A 20015-nucleotide genomic window follows, 5' to 3' on the forward strand; every position below is an offset into this window, starting at 1 on the left:
ATATTTTGAAGGCTATTTGTATCAGCTCTTCTTTGAAGGTCTGATAAAATTCTGCACTAAACCCATCTGATGCTGGGCTTTTATTTTATTTTATTTATTTATTTATTTATTTATTTATTTTTGGTTAGGAGACTGTTATTGACTGCTTTTATTTCTTTAGGGATTATGAGATTGTTTATATGATTTATCTGATCCCGATTTAACTTTGGCACGTGGTATCTGTTCTAGAAAATTGTTCATTTGATTGATATTTTCCAATTTTGTTGAAAATAGGTTGTAGAAAGATCTGAATTTAAAAAAAATTCCTCAGTTCCTGTTGTTATGTCTCTCTTTTACTTTCGCCTTTTGTTAATTTGGATATTGTATTGTGTCCTTTGGTTACTCTATATAAGGTTTTATCTATTTTGTTGATTTTCTCAAAGAACCAGCTTCTGGTTTTGTTGATTCTTTGCATAATTCTTTTTGTTTTGACTTGGTCATTTAGCCCTGAGTTTGATTATTTTTTTCTGTCTACTCCTCTTGGGTACATTTGCTTCTTTTTTCTCTTGAGCTTTCACATACTCTGTCAAGCTGCCATCTGGTTATCTCTAGATTTAACTGCCCTTGTTGTCTCTGACTGAAGCTTTTCTTTACTGTCAGCCTAGTTGTGTCAGGACTCCTGAGAATCCAGCTATCTTTGTGATCCTGTGATTCTGAGATCCTGGTTGCGTTACAGCTTCCGGGAGTCAAGATGTCTCTGGGATCCTGAGGTCCTATTGTGTTTGAGCTCCTGATATCCCGTGATCATGGTTGTGTCAGACTTCCTGGGAGTTGAACTTCCTCTGGGTGTTGTAGGAATGGGTGGTGCCATAGTGCCCAAGGTCTGCTTCGGGTACTGGGTCAAACCAGATTGAACCATGAATGTGAATGGGTGTTCCTGTGTCCCTGGATCGTGGGGGTCCTAGTTATGCCAGGTGTTGGGCAGATATTATAGTCTCACCAGTGATCCTGGGTGTGTCTGAGCTCCTGGGACTCAAGCTTCCCTCTTTTATTTTCTTTAGTTGTTTTATTGGTACAGCTAAGACTTTAAGTATTATATTGATTAGGTATTGAGAGACTAGACAACTTTCCCTCATTCCAGATTTTAGTTGAATTTCTTTGAGGTTTTTCTCCATTTAAGTTGATGCTGGCTCAGGGCTTATAGAAACCTTTAGCTATGCCCCTTCTATCTCAAATATCTCCAGATACTTTATCTTTTAGGATAAATTGATTTTATAAACTGCCTTTTCTATATCTAATAAGATAATAATGTAGTGTTTTTACTTTTTAAAATATGAATTATATTATTGAATCATCACTACATCTGTAAGATAAAATCTACTTTCTATGATAGATGATTTTTTGTTGTGTCCTTGGACTCAGTTTGCAAGTATTTTGTTGAGTGTTTTGTATTTATATCCATAAAAGAAATTGGCATATAATTTTCTTTCGGATCTTTGTGTGGTTTGAGTATCAGGGTAAATGTGACCTCATAGAATTAATTTATCAATGTTTATTCTATTTTATGGAATAATTTGATGAGTAGTAGAATTAACTGGTCTTGAGTATATAATAGAATTATGTACCCAATCAATCTGACCCTGGGTATCTTTTTTTGTTGGACAAATGTTAATAACAACTTCTTTTTTATTAGAGGTTTAAGGTTTGTGTAAATTGTATATCTAGTTTTGATTTAACTTTTGTAAGTGGTACCTTTCAAGAAAATTATCTAGTTTTTCATATTTTCTAACTGGTGGAATGCTGCTTTTAAAAATATGTCCTTATAATTTTCAGGATTTCTTTGGTGTTTATTGTTTTATCAAGTGGACACTTAAGATTCCTATGGTAATAGTTCCAGGAAGACGATTTGTTTAGAAAAGCTAATAATTTCCACAAAATTATTTGCCTTTTATTAAGAATGCTATATAAATACCAAATATCTGTAAAACAAAACTTAAGCAGGTATTTTGTGGCATAATTTTTTCATAAATGTGGAAACAATGATACTTGTGTTAAGATACTAAAGGAGCTGAGTCATTATATCTGTAGATTTACTGATTAGTCACACATAAATATATTAAGTGCTTACTTTCCACTTGAAAACTCTTGTGATAATCAGGGTCTCAGATGTATAAAAAGTCCAGGGATTTTCTTCTGGGGCAGTCCTGAAGACACCATGGCTAGGCTCATTCTTGTCACTGGTAAGTTGATAACCAAACATAGTCTTGCCTGGTTTTCTCCCATTTTATGATATGACAACCATGGAGCTGATTTCACAGTATAGCTTGATTCTGCCATCATGAATTAACTTCTTTCTTTTTATTTAATCAAGATTACTCCTGCTCTTCCACTATGGGCTACTGTGACATTTCTGCTTCTTTGATATTAATGCCATTGTCCTAGAAGGAATTCTTACTTATGTCTAATGCTTGAACTCCTTTTTACACTTTGTAGCTATTCATTCTCTCAGAGTCTTTTTGTTTACCTACTTCCTCATGTGCTTACCTGTTAGCAGTCTGGAGGGTCTCAGTTGAAGGTCAGCTGGCTAAATAGATTGCTTGTTCAAAACAAAATAAAAGATAAAATCCATTAAAAGTGGGTTTTTTTGGAAGCCCAGAATAGGTGTGTGGTTCCTCACATCAATGATACCTCCAAAAGACTCATCTATAATTGGTATTGTCTGATGCTTGAGTGTGCCTCTGGTGTTAGAGTTCTAGGATCTTCACAGCTCTGACAGGCTATGTGCTTTGTGATGTTTATCACAGAGAAAGACAATTTGCATAAACTTCAGAGCATGTTGGTAGTGTAGAAATTTTATTTATGATAAAATAAATAGTTTTCAGTTATGACACAGAAAGAGGAGCATGAAATTCTTTGCATGTTTTCTGAAGGTATAAAGAATAAAGAGAATGGTATATATGTTAATAGAAAAGGCAACCCTTAGTACAGGTGTGAATTTTCCTCTGTATTGTAGCAATTCCCTTCTAGTAGGATTGCTCTGATTTCTCAGAATTAATAAGGATTACAACAGCTGCCTCAGTAAGTGATTTTTTTCCCTTAGGTTTGGCACTTCTGCTCAATGTGCTGCTGGGTAAGTTAATGATGTCACCTTATTTTATTGAAAAAGCCTTTGCCTACCATAACCATCAAGTAACCAAATTTATTTTCATGTCAGATGTCAGTTTGTTATGTATGCTTTTAAAATTATATCATCATATTTGTACAATTATAAAACAATATGAAGCGATAAAGCAACCAGTTTAAGAGATAGGTTATCATGGAATGACTCGTTATTTAGCTTTCAGTACTGTCTTCATTATTATGCCAGTCTGAGGATTAAGAAACTGCTAAGTGTCTATATTCACAGGAAAGGTGAGCTAATAAATACATGGACTCACTGAACATGAACCTCTACCAAATCTAAATAAAAATATCAAGTTAGAGTTTGGCACTTAAGTTTAAATCTCTGGACTCAGGTTCATGAGTTATGCAATCAAGTTCTCTGAAATAAAAAGTATCTGAAACAGTATAAGGGAAAGAGGAAGAGCCAACATGTCACCGTATTTTACTGTCATCTACATCAGACTGCTGTTTTAATTTTCAGCTTCCACAGCTTCTTCCTACCAATTGATGTGCTACTACAACAATGTCGCCAAGGCCAGGCCAGTAATTGGCAGATTCCATCCTTCAGATATTGACCCCTGCCTGTGTACTCATCTCATCTATGCCTTTGCTGGGATGCAGAACAACAGGATCATCCCCCAAAGCATGAGTGACTTGACTGACTTTCAAACTTTAAATAACCTAAAATACAGGTCAGAGAAGGGCAGAGGTATCTGATTTGGTGTCTATATTGGTAACAGTAGCCACTCTTTAATTCTCCAAAAAGGTGGTTCAGAGTTTTTTTTCCCCTTGGTGTGGACCCAGCCAATGCCTTCATCTTTATATTTTAATTGACCAAGGCTATGAATATTTACCATGAAAACCTTTGCATCCAGTCTGGGTTAGAACATTTTATGGCATGATTGTAATGTGTCCTTACATACTTATTTTATTTTCATCAATGAATTCTTTGATATGGTATTCTAGAATTTATCTTCTCATTGTGATTTTGTTTTCTCGTTAAAACTTATTAATGTTTCATTTTCTACTTGGCCTTATAGTCTCATCATGTGATTTCATAAGTGAAACCAAGAAAACTGGCAATATCTTGTACTGTTTTGCGATATCTTGTACTGTGACCCCTTTAATCAGTGACTTTCATACACAGGTCATTACACGCTAAATGAGTTTTTACTTAATGACTTCTTCCTTGTAGCCAAGCACTGCTTCATCTTGTAGGCTTTCTTTTTTTTATATTTTATCTGCTTTTATAAGCTAGAATGAACTGGCCAAATCGGGTTTCATTCATTCAAATCTTTATTCCTTCCTAGTATCCAGGCAAAGTTCTAACCGCTTGTGTTGGAGTTATGAACCTATTTCTATTTCTTAGCTGTGACATAAAGGTGAATACATATGTTTAATCATATCAGATAATGTATTGTTCATGGTAAACATATGGATTGAAAGGATGGAAAATAGTCATACTTTATTCCTTCATTCACATGGAGTTGCTGCATTCCATATTAGACACCTACCAAGGGAGTAAATAGAACTCAGAACTCCTTGCCTCTCTCTGTGTTTCTTTCTCTGTCTCTCTATCAGAAGGCATTCTAGTTAAAGCAGGAATATCTTTATATGTTTTAAAATTGTTTTTGTTTATCAAACTAAGTCTGAAAGCATGATTCTCTCTATTAATTTCCAAAAATTATCACTCTTAGGAATTAACTACTTAGGATAAATTAAACACATTACCAATCGATCTTTAGAACCATACATGTCTCCTCTATTTAGTGAACTTATAGGAATTGACGTAAAATACCAGGTTAAAGTCAAGAAGCTGTAGTATTTTCGAGAATGAAAAGAACCCATAGTTGAAAATCAAGTTGTCTCCCCTATCTGATGGGAAAATATGAACCATTTGGCTCTCTTTATGGCATATATATTTTGATTTAATATCTTGAGAGGTTGTTTTTTTCCCAATGACAATTATTCTTTCAAATTGTTTTGTTCATTTTTACCACCTTCACTCAAGCATGAATGGAGCAGAAGTATGCATTAGTTCTTGGCTTGTGCATGATTCAGTGGAGTGTTACTGCATTCCAATTACTAAGACAGAAAGGATACAGCAGTGTCCAAGAAGGATTTTCGAGTTTCTTTTTTTTTTTTTTAATAAAACAACTTTATTTTACAAAACAAGGATAAATGTACAGATTTTAAACATTTTTTGCTTAAAATTATACATTTTTTGTCAGAACTTTTTTCAGATATTAAAATAATTTTTACATAAAACTATGTGAATATATTTTTTAGTCAGTACTTGATTTTTTCAAGAGCTTGACAGTATGAAAACCTAATAGTTACCATGAGCGTAAACTACATGCAAAACAAAATGCAATATGGAAATAGTCAAAGTCTTCTTGTTTTGTAAATATATTTTTTTTGTTTTCTTTATTTCTTGGACTTCATACAGTCTGTGAGTTGTTTCTGGGGGAGTGCAAGCCTCTGGGGTTAGCATCCCAATATCAGTGACTGCATATTATGTCTGTTCTTTTGTGACTGGGTTATCTCACTTAGGATGATATTCCCTAGATGCAGCCATTTTCTTAATAATTTGGTTAAGTCATTGTTTCTGGTGGCTGACTAGTATTCCATTGTGTAAATGTACCACAATTTTTGTATCCATTCATCTTCTGAAGGACATCTGGGTTCTTTCCAGCTTCTGGCTATTATAAATAGAGCCGCTATGAACATTGTGGTGCATATATCTTTGTTGTGTATTAAAGTGTCTCTGGGGTATATGCCCAGGAGTGGAATAGCTGGGTCTTCAGGTAGTACTATATACAATTTTTTGAGGTATGGCCAGACTGATTTCCAGAGTGGTTGTATTAGTTTGCAACCCCACCAACAGTGGAGAAGTGTTCCTCTTTTTCCGCAGCCTCGCCAGCATCTGCTGTCATCTGATTTTTGGATCTTGGACAATCTGAATGGTGTGAGGTGGAATCTCAGGGTTGTTTTGATTTGCATTTCCCTGATGGCTAAGGATGTCGAGCACTTCCTCAGATGTTTTGCGGCCATTAGGTGTTCCTCAACTGAGAACGTTTTGTTTAGCTCTGTACCCCATTTTTTAATAGGGTTATTTGATTCTCTGGTGTCTAGCTTTTTGAGTTCCTTGTATACCTTGGATATTAGGCCTCTATCTGATGTGGTGTTGGTAAAGATCTTTTCCCATTCTGTTGATTGCCATTTTGTTTTCTTGATGATGTCCTTAGCCTTACAGAAACTTTGCAATCTCATTAAGTCCCATTTGTTAATCTTTGACCTTAGAGCTTGAGCCATTGGTGTTTTGTTCAGAAAATTTTCTCCTGTGCCTATGTGTTCTAAGGTTTTCCCTACTTTCTCATTTAATAGTTTCAGTGTATCTGGTTTAATGTGGAGCTCTTTGATCCACTTACACTTGAGCTTTGTACAAGGAGATAAGAAAGAGTTTATTTTCATTCTTTTGCATGCTGAGTGCCAGTTGGACCAGCACCATTTGTTGAATAGGCTGTCCTTTTTCCATTGAATGTTTACTGCTCCTTTGTCAAAAATCAGGTGACCATATACATGAGGGTAAATTTCTGGATCTTCTATTCTATTGCATTGATCCACATGCCTATTTCTGTACCAGTACCAAGCAGTTTTCAGCACAATTGCCTTGTAATATAGCTTGAGGTCAGGGATTTTGATTCCCGCAGATGTTTTTTTGTTGTTGAGTATGGATTTAGCTATTCTAGGTCTTTTGTCATTCCATATGAAATTGCAAATGGATCTTTCCAGTTCCATGAAGAACTGGGTTGGAATTTTGATGGGGATTGCATTGAATCTGTAGATTGCTTTTGGTAGGATGGCCATTTTTAAGATGTTGATCTTTCCAATCCATAAGCATGGAGGATCTTTCCATTTTCTGAGATCCTCCTCAATTTCTTTCTTTAGAGGTTTGAAGTTCTTGTCATACAGGTCCTTCACTTGCTTAGTTAGAGTCACACCAAGGTATTTCATAGTTTTTGTGACAATTGTGAAGGGTACCTTTTCCCTAATTTCTTTCTCCACGTTTGTCCTTTGAGTATAGGAAGGCTAGTGATTTGTTCGAGTTTATTTTGTATCCAGCCACTTTGCTGAACTGTTTATCAGCTGTAGAAGTTCTCTGGTGGAATTTTTGGGGTCACTCAAGTACACTATCATGTAATCGGCAAAGAGTAATGTTTTTATCTCTTCCTTTCCGATTTGTATCCTCTTGATCTCCTTTTGTTCTCTAATTGCTCCAGCCAGGACTTCCAGTACTATGTTGAATAGGTAGGGGGGGAGTGGGCAGCCTTGTCGAGTCCCTGATTTTAGTGGGATTGCTTCAAGTTTCTCGCCATTAAGTTTGATGTTGGCTGTTGGTTTGCTGTATATTGCTTTTTAATGTTTAGGTATGGACCTTGGATTTATATTCTTTGCAGGACTTTTAACATGAAGGGGTGTTGCATTTTGTCAAATGCTTTCTCAGCATCTAGTGAGATGACCATGTGATTTTGACTTTGAGTTTGTTTATATGGTGGATAACGTTGATGGATTTCCTTATATTAAACCATCTCTGCATCCCAGGGATGAAGCCTACTTGGTCATGATGATGGATAGTTTTAATGTGTTCTTGGATTCGGTTTGCAATAATTTTGTTGAGTATTTTTGCATCAATGTTCATAAGTGAGATTGGTCTGAAGTTCTCTTTCCTTGTAGGGTCTTTGTGTGGTTTAGGTACAAGGGTTATTATAGCCTCAAAAAAATGAGTTAGGTAGTATTCCATCTGATTCTATCTTTTGGAATAGTTTGGCGAGTATTGGTGTTATATCCCCAATAAATGTCTGATAAAATTCTGCACTGAACCTGTCTGGACTGGGCTTTTTTTGGTTGGGAGACTTTTGATTATTTCTATTTCTTTAGGTGCTATAGGGTTATTTAGATGATTTACTTGGTCCTGGTTCAACTTTGGGATCTTGTATCTGTCTAGGAATTTGTCCATTTCCTCCAGATTTTCCAATTTTGTGGAGTATAAGTTCTTGTAGTAGGATCTGATGATTTCTTGAATTTCCTCAGTTTCAGTTGTTATGTCCCCACTTTCCTTTCTGATTTTGTTAATTTGTATACTCTCTCTTTGCCCTCCAGTTAGTCTTGCTAGGGATTTATCAATCTTGTTGATTTTTCAAAGAACCAACTCTTGGTTTTGTTGATTTTTTTCAATGGTTCTTTTTGATTTTATTTGGTCTATTTCTGCCCTAATTTTGATTATTTCTTGCCGTCTACTCTTTTTGGGTATATCTGCTTTTTTCTGTTCTAGAGCTTGTAGCTGTGCTGTCAGGTTGCTGATGTAAGCTCTCTCCAGGTTCTTTTTGCAAGCACTTAGGGCTATGAGTTTTCCTCTCAGTACTGCTTTCATTGCATCCCATAGGTTTGGGTATGTTGTGTTTTTGTTTTCATTGAATTGTAGAAAGTCCTTCCTTGTAGCCATGCACTGCTTCATCTTCTAGGCTTTCTTTCTTCAAACTCCTCCAGTTAAACTGTGTCTCTCAATAGTCGATTGTACAGTGGCTTTGTCAAACACTCTTAACTTTTTTTCTTGCTTTCCTCTGTTTTACCATATTTTCTCAACCAATACACATCTCCCTGTTGAACAATTATACCATCACTATATTCCATTTTACACCCATTTAAGCTTTGTGGAGTTGTCTCTTTTGCTTTGACTTACCTATCCATACCCCTTTCTACCTCTTATGTTGAATCTGTAAATTATTAAAAGCAAACACCAGAATATTTAGAAGCTATTTCAATATATAAAAGAGAATATGTTACATTTATATTTCTCTACCTGGGTTACTTCTCTCAGTATATATATATATATATATATATATATATATATATATATATATATGTTCAATTTTACTGGTTTTCTGAAAATTTTGCATTTTTATTCAGCTGCTTAAAAATACCATATATTCATTATAATTTTTTTACTTGATGGGAAAATAAAGTAATTTTAATGTTAGCTATTGCGTAGAGGCATAAGAAACAGGAATGTGTAAGTATTGAGACTTACATTATGTAGGATGAATTTCTAAAACTGTTGTGGTTTATTAGTCAAAAAGTTAAATTGTCCTACCAATTTAGATACACATCCACTTCATTTACTTGTTATACGAATCATTATTTATGTTCTAATCATAGCCATTCTGAATTTAAGGAGACAGGGACTGGGGTGAGAATAGAGTGTGTTTTTAATCTTGGATGAGCTGGATCAGTAGTATTTGGGATTCTCCAACATTCTACAGAGTCAAAGAATGTACAGACATGGAGTTTGGAGTGATTGACTTACTCAGTATTGCCTGGTTAATGAACATCAGTTCACAGACAGTAGGCTATAGAAGACTGGAAAGGTGTTGTGCTTCAAAATGCTGTCTGACAGTGTCTGCCATGATTTTTGAATGGGTGCTCTGGCCCCAGAAGACTCATAACAATAAAAGGTTTTAGGTGATAGATAAAGAATGAATGCCTTTGTTCACCTAAGTGGATCCTGAATATTCTTAACATTATTTTATATTAAGCCTGTATTATATGTACAGCTTAAAAGTGTTTTCTTCCAATCCTAATTTCACATTTATTATGTTGAGTTTTTCAATTTTTCTTTGCTTAAAGGATTAAATCCCCCTGTTTCTTTGAAAAGTTGTGGACTTTGACTTGCTCCCCTTTAAGAAAAACACTGCAGTAGCACTGTTCCAGAGATTTTCTTATATTTTATCCTATTCATTCCATAAATACACATATTATTGCTTTTATTTCAATAAAAATTTCTTTTGGATATTATATAATACAGGAGGTCAATTTCTTCTTCTGTATGTGGAGAAAACCTTATTATAGGCAAGATAATAGCATATGATGCTCACATTTATGATTCAGGGTCAAATGTAGATAACATTTCATATTATTATGTTTTACATATTTGAAAATTAAACAAAATTGGTTGTTTTAGAGAATATGATATTAGTTTACTTTTCCAGTATAGAAACATAAATACCAGTTAGTTTTTATACCTAGAAAATCAGATTGGAAATTGAATTATATTCTAAGGTCCTTGGCCTTATTTATGACAAAACATTGAAAACTTTAAAACATTTAATGCACTTAACCTATAGTATGTTGGATTATGTTAGATATCACATGAGCCACACTACAATTAACAGTGCTATTTTAAACATGGAGCTTCACAGATTGTAAAGTACCTTATCTTTATATTTTTCTTTTAAGGAACATTGAGTTAAAAACTCTCCTGGCCATTGGAGGCAGTCATATGGGATCTGAACCGTAAGTACTCCTTTTAGAGTTTCTATTCTATTTACTTTGAAGCAACCTAGCCCAGATCTAGGATATACTTATTTCACAATATTAGCAGGTATGTTAAGATTGTCCACTCATAAATGCTGTAATTCAATAAAAAATTTTTATAGTGCTGCAATAGTAGGTGGAACATATTGGAAAGACTTCTCTGGTTTTCTAATATTTAAGTTTGGAATGATATGAATGAACAGACTATTATGACCTACAAGTTAATGACTTCCAAAGAGCCTTTTATTAAAATTTTGTGAATGTATGATACAAATCAGTCTTCTTTTATGTCTTCTGTAGAATAGAAATAAAATGTCAGCTCATAGATAAAAAAAACTTTTTGAATGTCTTTGTGTTTAGAAGGCACTTTGAAGAAAAATAAACATGGTTACCCCAGGTCTTTGATTACTGACATTAACACAGGTTATTTGGAATCATATAGAAAAGATAATCATGCCAAACTAGACTAAAAAGGGGCATTATTTTGGAAGGGTACAGGATGAAAACCAGGGATGGAAGAGAAGAGCTCCAAGAAAAACATTTTAGTTATTGACATTATTTTAATGTGTCTATCATAAGACCTCATACAATTTTTTGGTCTTCTTTAGTTTTTCATACATGGTTTCCACTGCTGAGAACCGTAAAACATTTATCAGTTCAGTTGTTGCCTTCCTGCGCAAGTACACATTTGATGGGCTGAACCTGGATTGGCAATACCCTGGGTCACCAGGGGGCTCTGCGGAGGAAAAGCATCTTTTCACTGTCCTGGTACAGGTGAGGAAAAGGAGAAAGTGTTTTGAGCCTGAAAAGACAAAGTCAGTATTTTACTAAGTAGTGTTGTTAAATATAACAAGAGTTTAGAGTATGAGAATCACCAAGATCTCTAGATATTGCTGTGTATTACTGCCAACATCTGCACAAATACATTAGTCTATGTGCTTAAAAAAACTAGTATTTATCTTCACATTTCCTATCTTAATGGTACCCTTAGCATGTGTTTTTATTTCACAAATAACTAAGCAGTGTACAGAAAATGTACAAGTAGCTCATCCAAGAGCACAAAGATTTTGACTGTTGTAACTACCAGGGCAATCTGACTACAGAATTCAATGGCTGGAAAGATTATATGAGAATGTTTGATATTAATGAGTAAGGCATGGTTTACAAAAAATATTAGGATTATGCCAAGACTGAGAACACTAATTATCATTACATTTGAAAAATGTGTATCTGAGTTGGAATCCTGACACCATAGACACATCACAGCTCATTTTGATAACTGACATCATAACGGCTCCTAGAGCATAGAATTTCCTACAGCTCATTAACCAAGCCTGCAGTTTATCAGGAAGAGAAAAATTCCCATATTGATGCTTGATCCCAGGTCTGAAATGCTCAGGTATTACTTACTAAGGTCAGGGTGCTCATGTTATAAATGAGACATAGGAATCCATGTAATTAAAGATATGTACTCAACTTTGGTAGAAGATGAGTTTAAAAAAAATCCTGACATCTAATCATGGGGCACTCTGTATGTATTCAAGTATTTAGAATTTTATTTTAAAATTTTTACTGATTATTTTGTTTATTTACATTTGAAATGTTATCTGTTTTCAGTTTTCTTCTTCAATGTCTTCCACGCATAACCCTTCACCCTGCCTCCATGAGGGTGAACCCTACCTATCTGACCACTCCCATCTCACTACCCAGGTGTTCCTCTAAACTAGAGCAACAAGCCTTCACAGGACAAAATGCCTCTCCTCATATTGATGCCAGACAAGGCCATACTCTGATACATATACAATTGGAGTTTTGGGTCCCTCCATATGTATTCTTTGGTTGGTAGTTTAGTCCTTGGGAGCTCTACAGGGTCTTGTTGCTTGATATTGTTGTACTTCTTATGGGGTTCCAAACCTCTTAAGCTCCTGTGGTTTTTCCACTAACTCCTCCATTGAGGTCTCCATGCTCAGACTGATGTTTGTATGCAAGCATCAGCATCTGTGTCAGTAATGCTCTTACCGAACCTCTCAGGACACATCCATACATATCAAAGTACCATCTGTAAGTACTTGGAATCAGCAATAGTTTCTGGGTTTGGTGGTGGAATATGGGATGAATCAACAGGTAAGGAAGTCTCTGGATGGCCTTTTCTTCATTCTCTGCTCCACTCTTTGTTCCTGTATTTCCTTTAGGTAGCAGCTATTCTGGGTTAAAATTTTGAGAAGAGTGGCAGGCTTCATCCTTCAACCGGGGTTTTTGCCTAACCTCTAGATATGGTCTCACCTTCTTTTGGACATTTCAGCCAGCATCATACCTGTTCAGTCCTGGTAACCTCTTTTCTGGCATCTGTGACATTCTGTTGAACACCCACATTTTCTCATCCCCAATTGCTACTCAACACTGTTCAGTTTTCTGACTTTATGTACATCTTCCCTGTCTTTTCCCACACCTGAACCTGCTCACTATTTGTCTTCTCCCCAACCTCTGTTCCTTCTAACTTCCTCCTGCTCTATACCTCCTGTGATTATTTTGTTTCCTTTTTAAGTAGGACTAAGGCATCTACACGTTGATCTTCCTTCTTGACTGTCATATGGTCTGTAAGTTTTATTGTAGGTATTCTGAGCTTTTTGCCTAATATTCAATTATCAGTGAGTACATACCATGTGTGTTCTTCTGTGATGACTGGGTTATCTCACTCAAGATAATATTTTCTAGTTCCATCCATTTGCCTGCAAATTTCATAAAGTCATTGTTTTTAAAGGCTGCATTGTACTCTACTCTGTCAATGTACCATATTTCCACTATCCATGTTCATGTTGAAGGACATCTGGTTTCCTTACAACTTCTGGCTATTATTAGTAAGGGATAAGGGTACTATGAACATAGTGGATTATGTGTCCTTGTTATGTGTTGGCACATTTTTTGGTTCTATATCCAGCAGTAGCATAGCTGGGTCCTCAGCTATACTATTTTCAGAGCTATGTCCAATTTTCTGAGGAACCACCAAACTTATTTCCAGAGTGGTTGTAATATCTTGCAATCTCACCAGCAATGGAGGAGAGTTCTTCTTTCTTCACATCCTTGACAGTATCTGTTGCCACCTGAGTTTTTAATTTTAGCCACTCTAACTAGTGCATGGTAGAATCTCAGGGTCATACTTTGGAACTATTTGAAGAATTATAGATAACGAGGCAGTGTAACAATGCATGTAGGTTTGGGTGATATTTCAGACATTAACCATGAAGGAGAGAAAAAAGTAAGTAAGAACTTTAGGGAAGAAAGCCATAGTAGTAAACAATGCAAACATTAAATCTGTACCAAACAAGGATTGGCAAACTGAGGTAAGATGCCAGGTATACAAAAATATAACAAAGCCAATGTCAATAGACTCTGAGAAGCATTTTGTAGAAAAATAGAAAATTACATGTTTCTGATTAGGCCATTTGAATGGAATTGTAATTGTTTTCCAGGCCTTACTAACTTATTTTTTGGATTAAACTAACTCTACATTTCATTCCATCAAATCTTGGTATCATGACATACTTCCAGTAATGAGAAAGTAGTAGTTTTCTCCACAGTTAAAAACTGACTATTTTAAGGAAAAAATGTTTACAATCCGTACATTCATCTTTGTTTTATAAAATAAAGTTGTTTTAAAAAAAACTACTATTGGGAAAGCCTGATAAAAAGACTTTTCAGTATGGTGAATGTTGGGAAAGCTCTGACCAGAAAGCTGGAAGCTATATTTTTGATGACAAGATAAGAAAATTTAATAGGGCATAGTGAACTTTTATAATATCCATGCTTATAAGATATTTGTCAACATGTTGAGTGAGTTGGTTGGTAAAAATAATCACAGTATGATGAAACAAAATGTAAAACAAATTTGAACAATTATTTTGCTACATGTGTATAAATTTATCTCCATCTATCAATTGATCTATTTATCTATACCCGCATATATGTATGTATGTGTAACTAATATGTGTGTGTTTGAATAGGAAAAATGAATGTAAAGTATACCTAAATATTTTGTAGGAATTGTATGAAGCTTTTCAAGAGGAATCCATACAAAGCAGCAAGCCAAGACTGATGGTCACTGCTACAGTAGCTGGTATATTTTGCAACATTGATTCTGCTTATGAGATACCCCAGCTCTCTCAGTAAGTGATCCCTTACACTCTTTATTGCCTCTTGGAATTCAGGCAGAGAATGGTAATCCTTGGGGGTACTTGTTGTTTTAGTGCTTTTTGTACAGTTCTTGGGAATTATATTATTTTCCTGAATAAATGTGAGAAATGTCTATCAGAAATGACTTAAGTGTTTTTCCTCTCAAGGTTTTTGGACTACTTCCTTGTCATGACTTATAATCTTCATGACTATAACGAGAGATTCACTGGAGAAAACAGCCCCCTCTACAAATACCAAACTGACACTAACACCTTCAGCAATGTGGTAAGACCCTAAAAAGCTATAATGCAGTTCATAGTAGAATAACTCAAATAAGAAAATATTAAGGTATAAGATGAACATGAAGTCAGTATATGCAGTCTTCTCAAACTACCAGCTATAAGACATTAACAATAAACTTAGTGATAAATTTTATAAAAACTTCAAATCTGTCTTTAGTCACAGAATCTTTATTATTAAATCATGGAGTAAACATATATAATAGCAAGTGTGCAACTGGATGGACCTAGTAATTCCCAGCTGTGTTTCAGGATTTCATCATGAACTACTGGAAGACAAATGGGGCTGCAGCTGAGAAGCTTATTGTTGGATTCCCAACACATGCACAGACCTTCACCTTGACTGACTCCTCTATCAATGGAATTGGTGCCCCAGCCTCAAGCCCTGGCACTAAAGGCCCCTACACACAAGAAAATGGGATCCTGGCCTATTATGAGGTCAGTAGGTTGACTGTCCAGTACTGATTCTGTTACTGGCTCAGAGCTGTGCTGTAGCTTCAGATCAGGAAGCAGATGGTAGAATCAGCTCAATCAGAATAGTCATTTTGATTAGTGTCCTAAATTTATAAAATGTTTTATTACATACTTTACATTAATAGACATGTAGAATACTTAATGCTAAACAATGTTTATTTTCATGACAGACCACATCACAATGTGTACCTACATTAACAGAGAGGAAAGGTAAATTAAAAGAACGGTATCATATTACTGTGGATTCTGTTAATTGACTGCTAAAATCTGTACTTTAGATGAGTATATAAAAATAATGTAACATGGGTTTTTACCTGTACTCCAGCTCCTCTTTTTGATGAAAATGACTGTGGGAGCAATCTGTAGTATGGTATGGGGAAATTTGTGGTTGGATAAATTTTATAAATGTAGTTCCTCAAAGTTGTAGACAACATTCAGGCTACTTATTGGGGAAAAACACAGTTGTAAACTTGACCTGTGCCAATAACCTTGAATATACCTAAAACAAAACAATTTAACAAAACATAAATGTAAACTAAAAATAAAGTTAACATTTAATATAGTTTATATGCAGCATTTTTTTTCTAACAGGGAACTATTGCTCAACCATACTAAAAATGTACTCAATGTCTTTAATGATAAATAACATTCATTTAAAACTATGCACAAAGAATATCAAATAAAACACATTTTCTTTCATACAATAATATTTTAAGGATATTAACCTTTGTCTCTTGAAAGGTTTGTGAATTCCTGGCAAAGGGAGCTACCAAGGCCATATATCAACCCCAGGATGTTCTCTATGCATATCATGACAATCAGTGGGTTGGGTACGACAATGTCCAAAGTTTTCTTATTAAGGTAAGTATAGTCCCTTGAACATACTGAGGGCCCACATCTGAGTGGAAAGATTCCAAATGATCTTTCCTGTTCTTCTTAACCAGGCAAATTGGCTTCAGCAGAACAAGTTTGGAGGTGCCATGATCTGGAGCCTTGACATGGATGACTTCACTGGCTCTTTCTGTAATCAAGGCAAATTCCCTTTGACCTCAACAGTGAAGAAAGCCTTAGGGGTGTCCAATGGAAGTAAGTGATAGCATTGTTATTCTAATAGTTCATGAAGGTCTCTTTAAGGACCCAAAGGCACATCACCATGGCATGGGATAAAATCACCACAGTTCATCCCATTGATCTTCCTTAAATGGCAAAGAGATATTGATTCTCTCTAGTGCATGAACTCACTTGCTAGAATTTTGGGATACTAAAGGAGATCAGAATTACCTTAGTGAACAATAAGGGCATGCAGTTTTCTAATTTTCAAGATGTATGAAAGTTCAGAAACTATACTAACTTTCACTGTAGCTACCTGCTTCCTTGTGACAGCCATCCCTGCAAGATCACCATCTCTCTGGGGAAGCATAGCAGGAATTAGATAAGAGTATTCTTAGTTCTCCTACAAAAATTACCTTTGAATTTATGTTCATTACAAAATCTTTTGGATAAGAATCTTTTACATACTTGGCTTCCATCAATAATCAGAATTATAAAACAATTGTATTACAAGGCATAGTAAATTGAAAAGGTGTCATTAACAGGATAAATAGGGAAGACATAAATTAAGAGAACATGGGTTGATATGACATTCCTATTAAACATCTACGTGTAAAGATTTCTTCTGAGATAACCTGAAAAAGTCTAGAGATAATTGTTTCTTTCCTCTCTATTGCATTCTATGATGTGTACACTTCAGTTTTAGAAAAGGCCTTTTTTTCTCACGATGATCTCTTTCATAACTTTGTGCTGTTTCTTTTAGGTTGCGTGATCTCTGTTTCATAGACTCATCAGTTAAATATTTCACTAGACAGTTGGAGTACAGGCTGGAAGAACATCTCTGTGGCACAGTGGATCAACTGTCTTGATTGCCAAAGAAATAAAGTGCCTTCCTTGTGTTTTCTGAATGCAATCTAATCCTCAAGTAAATCTTAAGTGGACCTCATCCCCAGTTTCCCTCTTATTTGGAGACTAGGCATGACCTTGCATTCTAGGTTGTTCTCACTACTCTGTAAAGAGCAGCCTCCTTTTTTTTTCATTGCAAAGATACTCTGTTCATCCCTACATTGCTAAAATAAAATCAGCATTCAAAATATGAGTCTCTCTCTCTCTCTCTCTCTCTCTCTCTCTCTCTCTCTCTCTCTCACCGTGTGTGTGTGTGTGTGTGTGTGTGTGTGTGTGTGTGTGTGTCTGTGTGTGTGTGTTTATGTTTTGGGAGATACCTTTTATCCTGGTGAAAATAGCAGTTCTGTGTGTCAGACTGGGTTGTAGCATGAGAAGACAATATGCTAAGAAGATATGTAGCCAAGAAACTTACAGTCTTTTGCCTGTCAACATTCATGTGCATAATGGTTGTGACTGTAGGGGAAAACATTTGATGTTAATACAGAGATGGACAAAACTTCAAGAATTTATTTCTATCTATTTGATACCATACTCACAAAGTAATTACAGTGAGCATAATACAAGACATATGCAAAGCTGAATGTATTGCTGAGCAGTGAAATCCATGTCATTCTTTTACCTTCTCTTAGGGTTGTTGTGTCTTTTCAGTACTTCCCACTAATTTGATTACATTATTTCCACTTTACCAAACTCTGTCCAATTATACTGACTTTGCATTTTCTCAAGTCAAAGATACTTTTAAGATGTTTTATAGTCTAGGCCCTGGAGTCTGTAGGATGCTGACTTCAACCACCTGTGAGAAAAGATATATTCTTTGTAAATATCTGAGAGAAGACTCACAATGCAGAGTGCACATCTAGTATTAGAGGAAAAGACTGAACACATATCCTTCCCTCCTTTTTTTATAACAGAGTTATTTATTTATTTTTATTATATGAGTACACTGCCATTCTCTTCAGACACACCAGAAGAGGGCATCAGAACCCACTACAGATGGTTGTAAACCACCATGTGGTTGCTGTGAATTGAACTCAAAACCTTTGGAAGAGGGTTCAGTGTTCTTAATTACTGAATCATCTCTTCAGTCCTACCTCTTCTTCTTATTTCTGCTTTTTCTCTTGCTTCTCTTCCTCCTTCCTAGACAGACATTTTGTAGAGATATTCATAGCATAATATTCTTATGCCCAAATTACCACAAAGTCTTAGAGAGCTGAAAGCTAATTTATTATTGTTTTTTAAAAAATATTTATTTATTTTGTCACTAGGACAAAACCTCATATAAAGCAGAAAATAAATGAAAGTGTTATTATTCTCATGTTTTCAGAGAAATTTCATTCTACAGTGGATGGGTAGAAATGAAAGTAGAGTTTGTTTACAATTTAAATGTGTGCCCTAGATTCTTCTTATATGAGGCTGGCCAAAGAAAGAAAAAAAAAGCTTAACTAGAAAGATGAATAAAACCTCAAGGATCATCTTCAGTGTCCCATTTTTACTTTTTGATTCCAATTCCCAAAGTTGCACCAAGCCCAAAAAGAACTGCACCAGGCACAGTCCAAGAACTGTGATCATTTCCTTATGGAGTTAGTTTGCATTGAAAGCAAAACCATATAAGCTTGAGTGGACAAGGAGCAGTATGTTATATAAAGCCAAGCTTTAGTGTCAGAATGTCTTCAACTGAGTCATGGGTCTATTACAAGTCAGTTTGACCTTTATATTTCTTCTGGTCTTTTTGCACCTAATTCCTTCTCATTTGTAAGGCAAATAATAAAAAAAAATCTGAAAATAGCTATATTTAGTGGCAAGCTAATAAGAAACTCGCAATATTTTAGCAAACCATGTCCTATAATTATGTTATGCATTAGAAGGAACTGGTTATGTTTTGTGAATAGACAATGAAAAATGAAATCTAAATAAATCATCGAGTTTATGATATCCAGAATGTTTGAAGCACCGAATAACATAATGGCAACTACGTTAGAGTCTATGCCTACAAATATCCCTTCCTCAAGAATATTTGTGTGTCTATATGGAGCATTGTCTAATATGGGGATGGGAATCTTTAAACTGATCTATTCTTTATATGGATTATACCTTATGTATCCATCAAAAGACAGGAAGTAACAATGCCTGTTGGTACTTGCCTGTGATTCCAGCACTGAGACATTAAAGGAAAGAAGATCTTGGAGAGTACAGAACAGCCTAGGTAATGTTTCCATATCATTATATCATAAATTATTGATCATGTGTATAGAAAGATTGATCACTTTTTAAGAGTGCTTTCTATCCTGTGAAACCTCCTGGTCTGTCTAGAAAACAGGTAGGCTAACTGCAAACATTCACCTCTTCTGCTTTTCCAAAACAAATACCCCAGTCATACCTCCAGGTCTGCAACAGAACATCTGTTGCAGCCTGTATTCATCTTTAGAGGATCACATATTCTCCTAACTTTACTCACCCTCTCCCCACACAAAGTATTTTATTTCAGCCCTTAAACCTAGCAGGAAATCTGTAGAGCATTACTGTTTAGGAAGCAGGTAGGCTAAGTACAAATCTTTACCTCTGTTCATTCAAATATAATACTCTAGTCTTATCTAACCTCTG

General features: G+C 35.3%; 1 protein-coding gene across 1 annotated transcript; it reads left to right on the plus strand.

Annotated features, from left to right (window-relative positions):
- Positions 1-2194: 2194 nt before the first annotated feature.
- Positions 2195-17294, plus strand: LOC308420070 (acidic mammalian chitinase-like; the record flags this gene model as incomplete). The annotated part of the gene is made up of 11 exons (XM_080916014.1): positions 2195-2219; positions 3080-3109; positions 3623-3833; positions 10438-10494; positions 11124-11289; positions 14554-14678; positions 14853-14970; positions 15237-15422; positions 16200-16319; positions 16403-16544; positions 17272-17294. 11 exons carry the CDS (start codon positions 2195-2197, stop codon positions 17292-17294), a joined length of 1203 nt encoding a protein of 400 aa, XP_080772140.1.
- Positions 17295-20015: the final 2721 nt, after the last annotated feature.

The sequence above is a fragment of the Micromys minutus genome (genome assembly GCF_963924665.1).
Source record: "Micromys minutus genome assembly, chromosome: 4".
Lineage (NCBI taxonomy): Eukaryota > Metazoa > Chordata > Mammalia > Rodentia > Muridae > Micromys > Micromys minutus.